This window comes from Cupressus sempervirens, chromosome 1 (genome assembly GCF_028749045.1).
Source record: "Cupressus sempervirens isolate cs-2001-9-10 chromosome 1, ASM2874904v1, whole genome shotgun sequence".
Taxonomy (NCBI): domain Eukaryota; kingdom Viridiplantae; phylum Streptophyta; class Pinopsida; order Cupressales; family Cupressaceae; genus Cupressus; species Cupressus sempervirens.
The window spans coordinates 38,752,460-38,767,936 of NC_143118.1; the positions used below are offsets into that span (position 1 = coordinate 38,752,460).

A 15,477-nucleotide genomic window follows, 5' to 3' on the forward strand; every position below is an offset into this window, starting at 1 on the left:
CTTACTCACATGTACCAAATACTCTGCTCTTTGCACAATCCACACACTTGATACATTCACATCCACATTTACCAAAAGGAAAATATCCTTCCTTTATACCATGTCCTCAAAACAATTTCTTGAGTCGACCTTGAGGTTTTCTCACTTGATTATAATAGGACCACATTAAGATATATAATTATGTTACAATTACACAACATTACAATCTTTACAACTTCTCACACATGCGACTCCAGACCTTGTGCACTCGTTGATGTCATCATTAGACTGTCCTTTGTTACTGTCGAACTTCGCATATCACGATTCTATCTTAGTAAAGAGATACAAATCAATCATCAGAAACTGGTTCTTAGATACTTTGTGTATATATTGCTCTTTGTAAATCAAGTATATCTTCTGCATATCTTCTCCTTGATGCGCACTTAACCTCATCATCAGGATACAGTGTAGTACACGTTCTTAATCGTGTTTGACCTAATCATCAAACCTCTGTCCATACGACCTCGTTCTTTGTCTGCTACTCTGCCAATCGTTACAAAATTATTGCTATGTTGACATCAATGAAAAACATAGTCATGAATGCAACGTGTCAATCATAAGATACTCTCCCAAAGGAATACAATCAACATTCATGCTATCATGTTATACTTCTGTTGTGTGGTTAATTGTTGGGGGCTAGGACATTTCCTTTGGGGATATGCCTAGCCTTGCACTGCATCAGGTGTTACCAGAGTTGGTTGATCTTGTGGATTTGTTGCTTTAGGTTTTGAAGATCTTGGAAGATGCCTTCGAGAAGATTGGACCCTAGAGCGATTGCAAAGCTCTGTGATTCTGTGGAGACTAAGGTTTCAGAGAAGGTTAAAGTGAATTTCAAATCTAAGATAGAGTTGATGAAGAATGATATGGTCGCTAAGATCATGAGAGCTATAGTTGGTATGAAGAATGTGAGTACAGAGGATGGTTATGAAGATGCTGCTGAAGACTTTGAGGCTACTGGATCTAGTGGTGAAGACATAGCTAATTAGATTGAGAGACTTGTGGAAGACAAAGCCAGTTGGATGGATAGCTCTGAAGCTTAGTTGAAATTGAAGCACAAGATGGATGTTCCTAATTTCTTAGGTACCTTGAATCCTGAAGGCCTGATTGATTGGATTGGTGAGTTGTAAGATTACTTTGAATTAGAGGATATTGAAGATCCACTTAGAGTGAGGTTGACACAGGCTTGTTGGGTGGATATTTTGCAACCGACAGTTTTGTTAGAATCCAGTTGCAAAATAGGATGACTAGCCACAACATATGAGACAAAGTCTCTCCTACCTTAAAGGGAAGGCTCCCCCTTCTCACCATTCCTTGGATCAACTCAAGGTAAGCAAGAAGTTGAGAGATTCATAAGGGGTGTTACCAATATTTTTTTCTCTTAATTTTAAGGAAAGAATCCACTTACTCGTGAAGTGAGTAATGGGCAAAATGAAATCTCTAATTACATTTCTATGTAGTAGCTGAAAATAGTGATTCCGATAAACCAACACCAACTCAAAGGCTGATTGAAGCGTACCAGTTTGACTTTAAGTTTTGTTTGTCTAATTTATAAGAAAAATCACTACCATTGGGGTGCAAAGACTTCCAAAAGTAGGGAAACTCTAACAATTTTTTGTGAAATTGAGATGGCAACACAAGCTGTAGCCAAAGTTTCTAGTGTATGTATTACCACAATCGCTCCCAGTCAAAGCTTCACCTCCGATTGCTTTTTCACTCACTATGCTCTATTATTGAATACACAATAATAACATGACTCAAAGACAATAGGCACAAACTATAGTCAAAGCTTCTAATTTGGTCTATCACAATTGCTTCTAGTCAAAGCTTCAAATTCAATTGCTTCTTTTATTTACTTTTCTCCCAAATTCGTACTACAGAGTCAAAGTTATTGTAACATCCACTTTTCTCAGGTTTTAACTAACAACTAGTCATATCAAGGAATATAGTTAATACTTCATATTCATAGGAAGATAGTTATAACAGATATGTTCATGTGAATGAGACTAATGGTTACAATTAGTTAAACAAAAAATTCATAAATAACAATTGAAGACACCATCAATGAATTTAACACGGAATTTAAAATCTACATACCGTAGAATTCAAAGCCGAAATCTATCTAGGGATGCTTTTACAAAACCCAAGTTAGTCCATAAATACCACTTAAGAACAAATAGCTACACCACTTTATCGAAAGGACAAATACCATCAAATACCACTATATCATTTAGAGCATCAAATACCACTGTATCAATTAGGGCATCAAATACCACTATATCATTTAGGGCATCAAATGCCATTCATTGTATCATCCCTTCTTCTTCCATTGCTAACAATGACAATAACATATAGTTAGAAAATACGCTCATATTCATTATTCACATAAATGAAAGACTGAAATAACAATCCATCAGATAAACCTATCTCTTGCATATAAAAATATTTAATGTTCAATTGGAAGATCAATCGATCGAACTGGTTACCAATTATATTGACGAGAAAGATTGCTTTCATTAAAGGAAATAACCGATTCAACGATATAAATCAATCCATCATATCTTCTACTTAAAGAAAAAAATCACAAAAGTAACATACTTGTTACCAATCAAACGTTTGAATGCATGAGTTATCTTTATCTGGTGCATGTCTTGGCATCTTGTAGAGAGGGGAAATATTGTCAGGGGCTTAACCTCCCAACCACGGACCTTTGAATATCCCCACACAATCTCTATCAAGAAAGGCCATCCCTACCCAAAAATAGACATGGAACACCTTATCCATCCATTGAGCATCCTGGTACTAGAGTATCAACCCATAGCTTGATTAGACAACAAGATCTAAACAATGGATTATCATGAGCTGACTCAATTATTAAATATGATTATTTGTTACTGATTTATGTTTATTTTATCATGCACGAGTATTTTCATTCACCCTTCATCTTGACCATGCTGGTCCTCACAGAATTTCTGGGTGATTCCAAAAACGGAATTTGATTATTGTTTATAAAGTACTGATATCTCATTAATGCTCAAAATTGCTCTACAACATTATAGATGAAAGATTATAATTCTTTCCAATATTAAACATGTGAAGAGGGATCATGAAAATCATACACAACAAACATATTATATATAGAGGTAGAAATTAAATGCCACTGTTTTGAAGATGAAAACCACATTATACGTATCCGTGACAAATAGTAAGTAGCTATTGGCTACCAATATGGAAAGCATCTGCATAGGAATACAGTTGATCTAGACCACAAGGATACGTAAGTCAAGGTATCCATACCAATCTAAACACATATGAATGTTGTATGTAAAATAACCACCAACAGAAATGAAAAGCATCCAAGTCAGCCATACATGTCCACAAATGGTTGTATAGACAACAAATTTAAGCACATGACAGATGAAAAATATATGGAGAAGCGACAGAGATTGAGGCTTGATAAAATCATGAACAAACAAATAAATGATTATACCATGGAAGCCATAAAAGAAGTCATTAGGAGTTGAATCAATATTGCAGATCAAGCTTGGCTTAGAGATAGGTCCTTGGGAAATGGTCCAAACATGGTATGAGACAAATATGCCTCGCTACTCTCCAATGTGAGAGAAGAATACAACTCCATTCAAAGAGAAAATACAAAACGCTATCACAGGACTGCGATCGGGTTTCACACATAACAAAAGAGAGGATCAATTTGATCGTTTCACAGTAGAGAGCAGGTTGAGCTCTCCCCCACGATGGAAGTCTCGTCCCATATAAGCAAATCCATGCTCGGTTAGAAGAAAAGAACAAGAAGGTGGCAGTGGAGGAGTTATAAAAGAAAACAAACAACCATCGGCTATTTACTTGCAACATTCTATAAAGAAAATAAAAAAAGGCATTGGTACAATATTTAAAATGACCATCTCAAGCTTATAAGGCCTGATGAGAAATAAAATAGAATATGAAGGTGGCCATACATGAAATAATGTTAAACTATAGCCAAGGTGAAAGAAATAATAATGTTGTCTTAGTATACAACATCATGGTATCTATAGATACCTATTTATGTATGTATGCATATACGTGTACATGTGTAAACCCCAACCATATATTTCTTATGTATATGTCAAATATCAAGTATGCGTATACGTCTTTATATATATAAAATTGGTTTACGTATGTACACATATACATGTATAGATATGTAGGTATCATGATGTCAATATGCTAAGACATGATTATACATCAGGAGGCTCCAACCAACAACACAATTACAAAGGTACAAACTCGCTCAATTTTCAATTCATGCTTAGTGATCTCCTTTACTATTAAATGATATGTGATTTAATAGGTTAGCTCATGGTCGTCCAATGTACACTCTTGCTTGCCTAGTTGTTTACCCTTAGCCATGGTGGTTCAAGGCTTGTATCTATTTGCTTAGTAATGGTGGTGCCCCTCGTGCCCAATTCTTTTCTGGCATTGCTTTCCTCCTTCGACATGCTCTTGCAAGGGAATTCTCCACAATTATATCATATTCCTCACTATAATATCAAGTTACCATAACCACTCATTATTCATAAACCATCATAACTACTAACTGGCATGCCAACTTCATATGAAATTATAACAATTAACCATCGTACCCTTTCACATGATCGTAACTAATTTTACTTGTCAATTGACTTCATATGAAACCTCAATGGCTATATGAACATTTCAAATGACTCCAAAATTGGGATGTAACATACCCTCCCCCTTGTGATTCATCATCTTCAATGAATTTTTGAAATTTTAACAAACACTATAAAGGAGCATTTGAAATTGGAATGTAACATACCCTCCCCCTTGTGTTTCATCGTCCTCAATGATCTCTGCAATTTTAAATATAAAAGACTATTCCAAATACAATATGTTTATATAGCATCATGTATGCATTTCATTTCAAAATTGAATCAAAATCCAAGTCATGATAAAAAATCAAGGTTTGTTATTCCTTTACCTCAATGCTTCTAGCAAAAATGCTTGCATGATATCATAAAATCAAAAACGAAACACACACTCACCTGAGTTTACTTTACCGTACTTGTGGTCATATCAGCATCACTTGAGTTGATTGTGTTTTAGGATATTCTATTTTGTATTCCTGTCATACTCATGTAGTCACTCATAATATCTTTAAGTCAGTTCTCATATTGATATCTCGTATAAGAGAATTTTCAATGTTCAATAATTGAGAGTAAAATAAGCATTCAAAATTTGTAATTCCTCTGCTAACATGTTTTAGATCATAACTTGATCATAGAATTTAAATCACTCATACATACCATCTGGCATATGGTACTCACTAAATGAGTAGTTCATCCTTAGAAACTCACAGATCACTTGAAAAAAGGTTAGTGGATCCATGTTTTCCATTATGTAACCTCGGCCTTCATGCCCATCTTATCACACTAACATTTCCTTGGAATAATCATCTCATGATAGAATTATACTTCATCTCTAAAACAACATAAAACAACTCAGTATATCTTGATATTTCATTACCATATAAAATCAATATTGCATTTGTATTATACATGTCTAACATTGTGTCGAAAGGTAAAAACATGATATACTATAAAAGATCATCATACATCTAATCAAGATCATAGAGGTTATGTTTAACATGGTACCACACTATATGTATCTCAATCTCCTAGCACTTAATCTACATGCCCATATGCAATTCTTGAGACTAGGGTGCAGCCTCGATGCTTGTATGTTTTGTCCACCATATTCCAACTGTGACTCAGACTCAGAGTCCACAAAACTCTTACATATCCATGGAACTCTACCTTTCATGCTGAAATTTCTTAGCTCAACCCATCTTTGGGTCATGGATTGATCATAAGCATTTGAAACAAATTTACATAGGGTTCTTATCGAGTAGCTCATTTAAGTGTGCTCGCCAATTGCCTGTAAATATAAGGAAATTTATCTTTCCCATTTGTGTGACCTAGGCTTTTATGCCCATCTTGTCATTGTAATGTTTCAAAGAAAAATTTAAGCCAAACAAAAGTTATATCTATAAATAAGCATTGATAATTTTTAGTTTGTAAGTGTGCTTATGCCATACTAAGGCACAAAATGGCCTTCTTTCCATTTAATCAATATTAGAAAAGATTATCATTTTCAAGTTAAAAGAATTATCAAAATCATGGTTCACAATTTTATTTTCCCTTCAGTTCAAGTCCAAAAATGGATAACAAAATATTAACTACCATTTCATATGAACAGGAATGTAATTGCAATAGTATAATGTTAGAAACATACAACTGAAAAATAAATATTTAGTCACCATCAAAGTTTAAATAACATAGCATCAAAGTTATAGTAACTAGTTTGTATTGTGCAGGCCTCGGCATCTGGACCTAGTTTAATCTTCTCATTTTCTACTGAGAATGGCCCTCCCTCTTGGGATAATGCACATGTACCATTTTGGTCCTACCATCTGAGCATACCGGTGTTTAGAATGTCTGCTCAATAATAGGCGGGTATATGTCTGATTAACTGGCACCACCGACATCTTGTGATCAAGTTAGGCAAGCGTGCCTCTAAACGACCTTAGCCAAGGATTTAGATGGGTTTATGACTATGCTCCACGGGGACGCGTTTCCTGCCTCTGTACCCTAGTACCCGTACCGGGTACGAAACGGGGACGCGGGTACGGATTTTGGCCGTACCCTGCGACGTCCCTTTTTTGAAGAATTCAGAAACGTCCCCGAAACGGCCAATTTTTTTGGGCAGGAAACTTGGGGACGGCCAGCAGTATCGGGGACAGTTTTGCCGTCCCCTATCCGTCCCCGAAACTGCTGGCCGTCCCCTTTTTTCCAATCAATCTGGTAAAGGCAAACCATCCCCAAAAAAATATTTTTTCCTAATTTTTGTTGTTCGTGTGGCCCCTAGTCATCTTAAAGACATAATAACAATATGCAACCCATATTTGGTCCATTAAAACACTAACTCTTCTACTTATTTTTCGATTTAACATACTTGCTAAGAGGAAGGAAAAAAACATAAGAGCAGTAGCAGCAATGAGCAAAGATTGTGTTTAGTGAGGCAAGACTGCGTTCGGTATTTACTATTTACCAACTATTTTAGTTGGACTTCTCTTTATTTCATTCTGATTTCAGCATGATACTTGAAGCCTTTAGGCATTTTAATTTTTGCTATATATGTATGTGATATTGTTATAATGGAAGCACTTAGTATTTGCCATTTGATAATATTCCATGTATTTATCTTCTAAAATGTCTATGGTGAATGGTTTATCAATGTTATGATATACATATTTGAATTTTGTCTCTATAGTAAAAAAAATCCCCTATGTTTTTAATCGCCGTCCCCTGATGTCCCGTCCCCTAAATTTTGGCTTCGACCCGTACCCGTACCGGAAACACGTCCCCGTCCCCTAAAACGTCCCCGTCCCGGAAACTCCGTGGAACATAGGTTTATGATACCCGATCACCACCGCTCAATTTGCCAATCATGTTATTTTCCTTAGTTCGGATTCATCTTTATGATTTTGTAAATTTATCCATCTGTCCATTTCATATGGACCACACCATCATCTCAGCCTTTCCCCACTATTTTGGATGATTCTCTGGTGTATTCTAGCTTACATTATAAAATATTTAGTTATGCGATATAAATCTCATTAAACATGATATTATTAGTTCCTCTAAAACAGTGTTGGGCCCAAGGTTCAGTGTCGAAACCTGGCTCTGATACCATCCACTTTTCTTGGGTTTTAACTAACAACTAGTCATATCAAAAAATACAGTTAATACTTCATATTCATAGGAAGATAGTTATAATAGATATGTTCATGTGAATGAGACTAATGGTTACAATCAATTAATCAAAAATTTCATAACTAACAATTGAAGACACCATCAATGAATTTAACATGGAATTAAAAATCTACGTATCGTAGAATTCAAAACCGAAATTCGTCTAGGGATGCTTCTGCAAAACCTAAGTTAGTCCATAAATACCACTTAGGAACAAATAGCTATACTACTTTATTGAAAGGACAAATACCATCAAATACCGCTGTATCAATTAGGGCATCAAATACTACTGTATCAATTAGTGCATCAAATAGCATTGTATCATTTAGGACATCAAATACCATTGTATCATCCCTTTTCCTTCCATTGCTAACTATGGCAATAACATACAATTCGAAAATACACTCATATTCATTATTCACATAAATGAAAGACTGAAATAATAATCCATCAGATAAACCTATCTCTTGCATATAAATATATTTCATGTTCAGTTGGAAGATCAATCAATCTAACTGGTTACCAATTATATTGACGAGAAATGTTGCTTTCATTAAAAGAAATAACCGATTCAATGATATAAATCAATCTATCGTATCTTTTACTTAAAGAAAAACATCACAAAAGTAAAATACCTGTTACTGTTTACCGTACTGGTAAAGAAATCAACGCATATAGACAATGGAACAGAATAGTAGAATTATATTCGCATACATTATGCTTCATAAGATTAATGATAGAAGATGATTAATGATAGTAGAAGATGATTTACAATGATCCCAGACAGGATATAAATACTATCCGCCGAACCTTCTCGAAGGAGTCCGTCAGCCACCAAGATTATATCCGCTACAAACTATTTACCCGTCGGCTACAGAAAATAGAAACACCGACAATCATTCCGTCGGCTACAGAAACACCGCCGAGACCATCCAGTCGGCTGACACCATCCCCCCCAAAGAGAACAGTCGTCTCCTGACGACTAACAAATTAGGAGACAACTTATAGACAACAAAAGAAATACTAGAGAGAAGGGGGTGTCCCAGAAGGGTGTTGTTGGCGACACAACTCATACACCTGCTTTGTTCTGATGCGAAGATCTGTCTGAATCTGAGAATTAACCTCGACGGCCTCCTTTAGAAGAAGTGCCGCATCCATAGCCTGCCTCCTAGCTCACTGCATCTCGTGTTTAGTTGCATCCTTATCTCAGACAACCGCTTCTGTACCTTGCCTAGCCATGTCCCTCTCCTGCACCACTGCTGCCATATCTACCAATAGTGCCGCCCGCTCTGTGGCCCACGCTGCCTGTTGGTCGGCCAAGTCGGCGGCTAGCTTCTCTCTAGCCTTACTCTCGGCTGCCAATGATCTCTTTGCTGCAACCCTGTCCACCTCCGCACGCCGACGACCATAGTAAACATCCTTGTACAATCCCACAATCTCATGTGCCGGCTTCATCAGAGGGGTGTCACTGGGTCCCAACTCCAGCTCAGTAGCCCAATCTGCCAACATCTCAGCTGTCTCCACCGCCGGCCAACCCTTGTCTACAAAACAAGTCTGAAATCGTCGAGGACATATCCCATAGATATATGCTCTGATCAAATGCCACTCCCTCCGCCGAGTCAGGGCCTGAATTGCCACATCGTGTCCCTTCTTCAACGCAGACTTCATAGTCCTGAGGTAATCCCGGCACTTGTCCTCATCCGACACGTAATCCTCCTTGGCGAAGTCCTCCAATGACCATTCCGCATCACTCTTCTCCTCCTCATCAGCGGGAGCCATGCCCACATCCGGTGCTGCCTCCTCTGCTGTTGGTGCAACCACGGCATTGGCATTCCCTCCTCCTGAAGCTGAGGCTCTGGTACTGCCGGTGATGTTCCTGAACGCCTAGGAGATTGAATGGATGGACCCCGCTTGGTAGGAGTGAGTCGGAACTGCTGCCTCAGAAACACACTAGCCCTATCCATCACCTCCGGTTGGTCTGACTGTGCGAGCTCCATGTTCTCCTTCGGTACTGGCTGGGCTGACTCGGCCTCTGCTAAAAAAGATGACGAAACAGTGACAACTGCATCACAATCAATGACATCCAACTGAACTTGCGGCTTAGGCTCCGGCGGTGGCAACTGTGCTCTTTGTGAGACTGCGACGGTGACATCTGCTGGTACAACTGGAATCACCTCCGCTACAACCGTCGGCAATATCTCGGCGACTGTCCGTGCGACAACATCTGTCGCTCTCTGTGGGAGCATCTTCGTTATTGTCCGTGGGACATCGGCTTCCGTTGGAGGAGTCATGAGGACCGGGGCATGGCGCTGGCCAAACGGTGGAATGACTGTCAGAAAGGTAGTCAAATGCGCCGAAGTTGACAGCTGAGGAGGGGTAAAGAATGTGGGCCCACTACCCACTGCCTCACTGCCAACTTCCGCCAAAGTGCTCTCCTCTTCTTCCACGAACTCAGCCCCGTCACTCACCGAAGTGCCCTCCAGTTTGCTATCTGTCTCTCCGAAAGCATCCAGTCCGTGGAGTACTTTCTTGTGGCCTATTGCTGATCCTCTTGTATCCAAGTGTCGCCAATAGAATATGGGAGGCTCCTCGTCTGCCAACTTGCCCCTTGGAGGAGCCTCAAAATCATCCAGTGGAATCTGGCTAGCTGCAGCCTCCAGAAACAGCCCGATGGCATGGTGCGGCATAAAAATGTTCGCTGCTGAAGGGTCATAAACTCCTCCATCCTATCAGCCAGGATTGAGGCCCAATCATATGCCACTCCCTGCATGATACCATTCATAAACACAATCTGCGGCAATGCTATATCTGGAGCTCGAGTGGCACTTGTCAACTTGCTCTTGATGACGTCCATGATACACTGCCAGTGACCCTTCCGAATAAAGTCCCTGCGAAGCCCTCTGCACTTTGACCCCTGAACTGCTGCCTCCCGCTTCACAGGTGTAAGGTCCCGACACACTAGATCTATCCAATGCTCCTTTCGTTCCCGTGAGAGTTTATGGTTCTTGATTTCCACTTTCCTCCCTTCGGGGCTAGGGATGCCGAAAATCCTAGTGAAATCTCTAGGTTTAAAGAACATCGTCATCTGCTGCTTCTTGTACAGGAATGTACTTGTTCTGCTCCGGGTGCTATATGTGTTTATCATGGTGCGCAATACTGATTCGAACAACCGGATGGAAAAGATGGGAAGCTGGATGGCCCAATGTACCTGTGCTCGCATCAGAATTTGTTTAATTTGGTCTGCCTCCGGGGTCTCCTGCCACCACCTCCGACATTTGCTTCCACTAAGACTCTCGAATTGGACGGTGAGATACGTGAGTTCCTCCTTGGTCTTCTGCTTCTTGCTACTAGAACTCGAGGGACCTGCAACTCGAATCCCCGGCAACGGCACCAAATGTTTACCGTACTGGTAAAGAAATCAACGCATACAGACAATGGAATAGAATAGTAGAATTATATTTGCATAGATTATGCTTCATAAGATTAATGATAGAAGATGATTAATGATAGTAGAAGATGATTTACAATGATCCCAGACGGGATATAAATACTATTCGCCGAACCGAAGGAGTCCGCTGGCCACCAACATTATATCCGCTACAAACTATTTACCCGTTGGCTACAGAATATAGAAACATCGACGAAAATCATTTTGTCGGCTACAGAAACACCGCCGGGACCATCCAGTCGGCTGACAGTTACCAATCAAATGTTTTGATGAAGGGTGCTCCCCTTAATACCACAAACCATAACAAAAACAAAGAAAGAACAACAAATGCGAGAACAAAATATGGACTTCTTAATTGTGCCGCAAATGCGGAATTACAAAATTCACAAGTATAATATGCTAACCCACATGGGCGCCTTCATTACAGTAATTTGCAAGACTAAGCTGCGAACAACCACCCAGAGCTGTTCTAGACAATGTTTGGGCCTTTCTTAAATAGGCAATTTTATGCCCCCTGGGAAGGTTCTAGACATTGAAACTTAATACCTAGGGCCGACAGACCCTAACAATACATATAGAGTCGGCCAAATACATCTTTGACAATTATTTTAGAAATTTTGGGTAGCCCAACTTCGGAAAGCCAAAACTCTCGAACCGTTGCTCCGATTGGCTATTATAACCACTTTTCAGAAATGCTAGCTTTTGTTGTACAGGCTTGAAAATGTTGAAGCACCCTTCTGTTGAGTTTACAGACCTCATCCAGGCACTCTAAGGCCTGTAACGGCGAGCTTGAAGATTTTTCTCCTAAATTTTTCACCAAAAATCTGCAATAACTTCTTTGATACTTAAGTTGGAGTAATGAGATTTTTATGGTAGGCTTATAACTCTAAAATAAACTTTCATGTAGAAAATGAGAACATTTGAGCTCGTATGACAAATAACTAAAAATGGCAAGTTCCCAGAAATAGTAACCACCCTATCTACTAGTCCTTATTAAACTGGAAAAAACTAAAAAGGAAAATAGTTTTGGGTGATGCAAGATTGCTCTTACACCCAGAATGCTCCTACATGTTTGAATGCATGACTTATCTTTATTTGGTGCATGTCTTGGCATCTTGTGAAGAGGGGAAACATTGTTACGGGCTTAACCTCCCAACCACGGACCTTTGAATATCCCCACCCAATCTCTGTCGAGAAAGACCCTCCCTACCCGGAAATAAACATGGAACACCTTGTCCATCCATTGAGCATCTTGGTACTAGAGTATCAACCCACAGCTCGACTAGACAACATGATCTAAACAATGGATTATCATGAGTTGACTCAATTATTTAGATGTGATTATTTATTACTGATTTATGTTTACTTTATCATGCAGGAGTATTTTCATTCACCCTTCATCTTGACCATGCTGGTCCTCGTGGATGAATTCCTGGGCGATTCCATATGACATAAACGGAATTTGATTATTGTTTATAAAGTACTGATATCTCATTAATGCTCAATATTGCTCTATGGCATTATAGATGAAAGCATAGTTCCAAGAATCACGGCGATTCATGCGATTCACGCGATTCGGCGATTCGATTCAAGCCAAACGATTTTTTGTGAATCGGTGAATCGAATCAGCGATAAAGGGTTTATGAAATAAGTTACTCACTAAATTTCAAGGGTTTTATAAATTTTCCGATTCATGGCCGATTCGATTCCGATTCATCGCCGATTCACGATTTGATTCGGCCTTGCCGATTCCGATCCGATTCCGATTCTTGTTACTTTGGATGAAAGAGTATAATTCTTTCCAATATTTAACATCTGAAGAGGGATCATGAAAATCACACACAACAAACAGATTATATATAGAGGTAGAAATTAAATGCCATTGTTTTGAAGGTGAAAACCACATTATACGTATCAATGACAAATAGTAAGTAGCTATTGGCTACCAACATGGAAAGCATCTGCATAGGAATACAGTTGATCCAGACCACAAGGATACATAACTCAAGGTATCAATACCAATCTAAACGCATATGAATGTTGTATGTAAAATAACCACCAACACAAACCAAAAGCATCCAAGTCAGCCATACATGTCCTCAAATGGTCATATAGATAACAAATTTAAGCACATGATTGATGAAAAATATATAGAGAAGCAGTAGTTATTGAGGTCCGATAAAATCATGAACAAACAAATAAATGATTATACCATGGAAGCCATAAAAGAAGTTGTCAGGAGTTGAACCAATATTGTGGATACAGCTTGGCTTAGAGATAGGTGCTTGGGCAATGGTCCAAACATGGTATGAGACAAATATGCCTTGCTACTCTCCAATGCGAGAGAAGACTATAACTCCATTCAAAGAGAAAATACAAAATGCTATCACAAGACTGCGATCGGGTTTCACACATAACAAAAGAGAGGATCAATTTGACCGTTTCGCAATAGGGAGCAGGTTGAGGTCTCCCCTGTGGCAGAAGTCTCATCCCATATAAGCAAATCCATGCTCGGTTAGAAGAAAAGAACAAGAAAGGGGCGGTGGAGGAATTATAAAAGAAAATAAACAGCCATCGGCTATTTACTTGCAACATTCTATAAAAAAAATTTTAAAAAAAAGGCATTGGTACAATATTTAAAATGACCATCTCAAAGCTTATAAGGCCTGATGGGAAATAAAATAGAATATGAAGGTGGCCATACATGAAATAATGTTAAACTATGTTAAACTGCTTGCTGTTAAAGTTTGTTTTCTGCTTTATGAATGGTTCATTTGTTGTGCGAAATATGCCCGTGTGTTCCTCTGCTCATATTTTTTAAAACTTTATAAATTTGTTGCAGTGGCAGTTGCAATTAGCCCAAGGTTCAGTTCTGTACATAAAGGCTACTAACTCAGTAAACAGTTGTAACCTTATGATGTACAGACTATAGACTTGAAAGGTTTAAAATTTAAAAATTACTCCCCTTTGACATAATTGTGAAACATGCAAATAAGTGCAGAAATTATTTTCCATAATAATCCAATATATATACAACTTTGATCTGCTAGAAACACTGATTAGGTGATTATGGATGTTCAGAATCTCATAAGGATGATACTGCAGCGGTACAGCTTGCAATTAAATTTCATTTGCTGCTTTCTGAATGTTCCATTTGTTGTTTTCCATTGTTGGTGTCATATTCTTTTTTCAAATACACACACTGGTGAGAAATATGCAGGGGACAATTCACAGTTATGCTTTTAATTCTGATCGTGTTTGCAGATCTTGTTAAGGCTGGAAGACAGCAGGCTCATTGAAACAGTTGGAATACCTGTTAATGAGGAGGGGGGCTCTATCCGTCTCACAGCATGTGTCTCGTCACAAGTAAAATTTTATTACAAATCAATTCCAGTTATTATAAGAGAAAATATTCATTTTTGGCTAAATATTAATCCAAGCAATCACTAAAATTATTCATGGATTGTTGCCATTTTTTTCTTAGGGTTTTGAAGCTAGGCATATTAGAACTTGGATAAACCTTTTAAACAGTTTTCATTAAGTTATTATTGTTAAAAATACTACTTAAATTTTAAACTTATGCTCAAGGGCTTTTGAATTTCTCTCTTTTCATAGGTGGGCTGTCCTCTGCGTTGCACATTTTGTGCTACTGGACAGGGGGGATATTCTCGGAATCTCAAGCCACATGAGATTATTGAACAGGTAGACTGACAACTTAATATTAGTGATTGTATGGTTTTTCTGTTAATGAAATTACTAAAAGCGTCACTTTGCTGATTTTGGCAACGCATGAGTGCCATGATATATCCAGGTTTTGGTTGTAGAGGAACTTTTCAAGCATCGAGTGTCAAATGTTGTGTTTATGGGAATGGGGGAGCCGATGTTGAATTTGAAAGCTGTTTTGGAAGCACATCGTGCACTGAATAAGGTTATTTTAAACTTGATGTCTTCTATTGTTTCTAATTGAGATGTTTTTTGGTTGTTTGGGGACGCAAAGTTTACCTATAAATCTAAAAACAGTAACTATGCATAAATGTTGATGGCTGTATGACTAAAATATCGCAATATTTTTTGTATCATCAAGGGATCACGTTGAAAGTATTGACCTTTACCATATTCATTATAATATGCAGCTTTATTGGCCTTTGTTTGTTTTGTGTT

General features: G+C 38.3%; 1 protein-coding gene across 1 annotated transcript in view; it reads left to right on the plus strand.

Moving 5' to 3' along the window:
- The window catches only part of LOC149576063 (Radical SAM superfamily protein), a 112,327-nt gene that overhangs the window by 14,772 nt on the left and 82,078 nt on the right, over positions 1-15,477 (plus strand). Inside the window, exons 4-6 of the mRNA XM_089816226.1 lie at positions 14,581-14,682; positions 14,932-15,018; positions 15,128-15,244. Of these exons, the coding sequence (XP_089672352.1) occupies positions 14,581-14,682; positions 14,932-15,018; positions 15,128-15,244 (306 nt within the window). The remainder of the gene's footprint in view (positions 1-14,580; positions 14,683-14,931; positions 15,019-15,127; positions 15,245-15,477) is intronic.